The sequence below is a fragment of the Trypanosoma conorhini genome (genome assembly GCF_003719485.1).
Source record: "Trypanosoma conorhini strain 025E chromosome Unknown Tco_14.4_contig_01137, whole genome shotgun sequence".
In the NCBI taxonomy this organism is placed as follows: domain Eukaryota; phylum Euglenozoa; class Kinetoplastea; order Trypanosomatida; family Trypanosomatidae; genus Trypanosoma; species Trypanosoma conorhini.
The window spans coordinates 1-3,655 of NW_021705235.1; the positions used below are offsets into that span (position 1 = coordinate 1).

The 3,655-nt window shown below is 65.7% G+C and overlaps 4 protein-coding genes across 4 annotated transcripts, besides 1 other annotated feature; 3 read left to right on the forward strand and 1 right to left on the reverse strand.

Moving 5' to 3' along the window:
• Positions 1–952, forward strand: Tco025E_09486 (trans-sialidase; the record flags this gene model as incomplete). The annotated part of the gene is made up of 1 exon (XM_029376303.1): positions 1–952. A coding segment is annotated over one exon (952 nt), but the record flags the coding sequence as incomplete, so codon positions are not given.
• Positions 953–1,839: 887 nt separating this feature from the next.
• Positions 1,840–2,289, reverse strand: Tco025E_09487 (uncharacterized protein; the record flags this gene model as incomplete). The annotated part of the gene is made up of 1 exon (XM_029376304.1): positions 1,840–2,289. One exon carries the CDS (start codon positions 2,287–2,289, stop codon positions 1,840–1,842), a length of 450 nt encoding a protein of 149 aa, XP_029223571.1.
• Positions 2,290–2,316: 27 nt separating this feature from the next.
• Positions 2,317–2,351: a microsatellite.
• Position 2,352: 1 nt separating this feature from the next.
• Tco025E_09488 (uncharacterized protein) lies at positions 2,353–2,820 on the forward strand (the record flags this gene model as incomplete). The annotated part of the gene is made up of 1 exon (XM_029376305.1): positions 2,353–2,820. One exon carries the CDS (start codon positions 2,353–2,355, stop codon positions 2,818–2,820), a length of 468 nt encoding a protein of 155 aa, XP_029223572.1.
• Positions 2,821–2,853: 33 nt separating this feature from the next.
• On the forward strand, positions 2,854–3,417 carry Tco025E_09489 (amino acid transporter; the record flags this gene model as incomplete). The annotated part of the gene is made up of 1 exon (XM_029376306.1): positions 2,854–3,417. One exon carries the CDS (start codon positions 2,854–2,856, stop codon positions 3,415–3,417), a length of 564 nt encoding a protein of 187 aa, XP_029223573.1.
• Between the last annotated feature and the right edge of the window lie 238 nt (positions 3,418–3,655).

Genomic DNA, 3,655 nt, shown 5'->3' on the forward strand with positions numbered 1-3,655 from the left:
GTGGAAGGAGGCGGACACAAAAGTCGCGGCGCTGTGCGGCGCCACCACGGCGACGGCAGGGGAGAAGGGCGCTGCTGCTGGGCAGGCGGCGGCGGGGACTGCCTGCAGCCCCCAAGTTCCCACGGATGGGCTGGTGGGCTTCTTGTCCGGCAAAGGCGACGCCACCCAGTGGGAGGACGAGTACCTTTGGATGAACGCCACAGTGGGCGGTGCGACAAGGGTTGCCAACGGCTTCAACCTGACGGGGCCCGCGTCACGGATTGTGTGGCCGGCGGTTGGGCTGGCGGGTGCCCCGGCGTACCGCTTCGCCGGGCGCGGGCTGACGGTGGTGGCGACGGTGGCGCTCCACGGCGCCCCCGAGGGCGTCACCCCGTTGCTGGGCGTCGGCGTGAGCGTGGGCCGGCACGTGTGCGAGCTGAGCCTGTGGCACGACGAAAAGCGGCGCTGGCGGACGGACAGGCGTGGGGGCGGGGCGGGCGCGCCAACGCCGCCGTGGAGGGCGGGGGAAACGTACCAGGTGGCGCTCGCGGCTAAGGGCGTCACCGGCAGCGCCTACGTTGACGGCGTGCGTGTGGGGTCGCTGGAGTGCGCCCTCGCGCAGGCAGCGGCGGCGGCGGCGGACGAAGAAGTGCCGCTCCCGCCGCACGACGAGTTGTTGTACGTCGTCTTTTTTGGAGGCGGCGCGAGCCACGTGACGCTGACGAACGTCTTTCTGTACAACCGGCTGTTGGGGGACGCGGAGCTGAAGGCGCTCGTAACGGAGAAGCCCAGCGCCCCGGCGACGGCGGAGGAGGCGTCGACGTCGGCCCCTGCGCAGGGAGGGCCCGGAAACGCATCCGCCGCCGGCCCGGGAGGCAAAGGCAAGCGCGACAGTTCCGTGCGTGGGCGTCTGTCTGCGGTGTCGCCGCTGCCGCTTCTGCTGGGGCTATTGGTGTGTGTCTCTCTCCTCTGAGCCGGAGAACAAAGCAGCGAGGGAGGAGGCGGTGAGGCCCGCGCTGGAAGGCGTGCAGAGTTTGTTTTGCGTTTGTTAATTGTTTTCTTCAGTGGGCTTCCCCTTTTTTCTTTTTATGTGTGTGTGGTAAATACTTTTTGCTTTCTTTTGCTTACACCCTCGCTGTGGAGGGGAGCGGCGGGGTCCCCGCATGGCTGTTTGTGTCTCTGTTCAGTGCACGCAGGAGGGGAGGCCGCGCCGCACCGGCAGAGCGGAGCAGCAGCGCGACGCAGAAGGCCCCTGCGAAACGCGACTGGCCGCGTGGGCACGCGGCGGGCCACAACGACGCGAGGCAGGCAGGACTTTTTTTCCTTTTCGCCCCCCGCAGGCAAAATGCGCACGCCGTTGCGGGACGCCACGCGACGACCCGCCGCCGCTTCACTTTTTTGGGAGGAAAACACCACGGAGGACGATAACTCTTCTTCCTCCTCTTGAGGACTTGTGGGGGAGCCACACGCCACGCAGGGCGCTTTTCTGTTGCTGATGTTTTTCTTCGCTTATTTTCCTTGCGGGCCGCCGCTTGGGCCGCGGTGCCGTCTCCAGCCCCAACTGCCGCCCTTCCCGCCCTGCGTCTTTGTCGTGCGTGCCCCCCCCCCAACGCGTTGCTCTTCTCCCTCTTTGCGTTGCGCCCCCGCAGGCAGGCACGCGGTGCATCTACGCTGCGGCGCAGGTGGGCGGATGGCGCTCTCGCGGTCGGTGCTGGCACTGCCGTCTGTGGGCGTGGAGAGAAGCGACGCAGCGAGAGGGCGACTTCCGTGTGGCTCCCTCTCTTTCGGCGCCACGGAGGACCCGGAGCGCCTCAAACGCCCCTACTGCGTGCAGGTCAAACGTGTCGGGTGGGCCGTTCGTCATGTGAGGGCGGGGCACTCGTCACTGCCGAGGCGGCAACGAGACCAGCGCCGCAACGCCACGGCGGAGTAACCCTGAGAGCGCGGGATGAGCAGCGTTCGCCGTGGCGGCTCCCCCGGCATCTGCGGAGCGCGCCCCCGGCAACTGACACGCTGCCGCCGGAGCAAAAATATTTCCTGCGTGGACGCAGAGAGACCGGGAGTGTTGTGGAGTGCCGCCCCTGCGCCCTGCGCGAGGAGGCATCTGCGGAGCGTGACGCGCTCCGCGAACATGTCGTCGCGGCCGGTGGCCCCATGCTGCCCCGCGGAGGGCCCCCACCTTCTCTCCTGCGCGGCATGCAGCGCGCGGCGGAGACCCGCCCGGGTCGTTTCAGCTGCGCTCAACGACGGCGCCCTATCAAAGGAAGCTGCGGTGGGGGCCAAGGGGGGCGCAGAGGAGCCCACGCCCATGATTTCTCAGCGAGAGGGCCAGTGTTTCCGCACCGCACCGCCCCGCCCGTCACAGAGCGCACTATGGGCCTTGTTGTTGGCGGATTGCGCGACAAGGGCAGGCCCAAGCACAAAGCCACGGCGTGGTTGTGCAGTGGCGCGTGTGTGAGTGTGTGGGAAACGCCGGGGCGCATCCTCCTCGGTGCGGCCCCCGCGGCCTGGTCGGTCTTCCCAAACCCCGATCTGCTCTTGGCCCGCAACGGCGTGGACGATGACGCCGGGTCGTCGGGGGGTGGGAGTGCCCTTAGTTTGCCTTTTTGTATTGCTGCGCCCTCGCACACTTCCAGTCGCTCACAGTGGCGCGTGCCACAGGAACCGCGCATCATCCTTCCTCAGCGCCGGCCACTCTTCGGAGGGACAAAACGGATTAGGCGGGAGCGGCCGGAATTCAACTTGTTCTGCATCCTCGCGTGGCGGGGAACCCCCCACTGCCGAGCTCACCTCGGAAGGGCGGTGGCGCTACACTTGCGGAGACCGAATTATTACGATTAAAAGAGGCAAGAAGAAAGAAATAGTGCTTGGGACATGCAAGGGCGCAGCGTGGGTCGATTCACTCTGCACTCTGCCATCGCAATGCTTCTGAGCCTCATGGTGCGCGTCTTGACAGGGATTTTCGGCTACTTGGACTTCGGCAGCCGTGCAACCGTCTCCGCTCTGCTGCTGTACGACCCAGTGAAGGAGCCGGCGGCGATGGTGGCGTACATTGGCGTGCTGGTGAAGCTGTGCGCCTCCTACCCGCTTCTCACCATGGTCACCCGCAACTCCCTCTACCACAGCTTCGGGTGGCACCCCGGCACGCCGCCGTTCTGGAGGCACTGCATCTTCGTCGTTGGCCTCGCGGTTGCCTCGCTGCTCTGCGGCCTGTTCATCCCAAATATCAACACGGTGTTTGGTCTCATTGGTGCGCTCTGTGGCGGGATTTCAGGGTTCATTCTTCCCGCCCTCCTGATTATGTACGGCGGCAACTGGTCGCTGCGGTCGGCTGGATTCATGCACTACACCCTCACGCACTTCCTGCTCATCGCCGGTGTCACGATGGCGGTATTCGGCACGTGTGACACCATCTACAGCGTTGTGAGCGGCGACTGAGGGCGGCGGGGACCACTGCCCCGCAGGTTTGTGTCCGTGCCTGCAGGCGGCTGTGCGGTGCGCCTCCGCAGGAATTTGCGGCGCGGTGGGTTTCAATGAGTGCGGTCTGCGGCCAGGCGTGTATTCTGCGTCAATAGGCATGTGTTTCCCCGTCTCTTTAGCTTCGTTGCGGAGCTTCTCCCATACTTTTTTTTGCCTCTTTTCGGGTTGTTGTTTTGTTTCTTCTGGCCCTGCGATC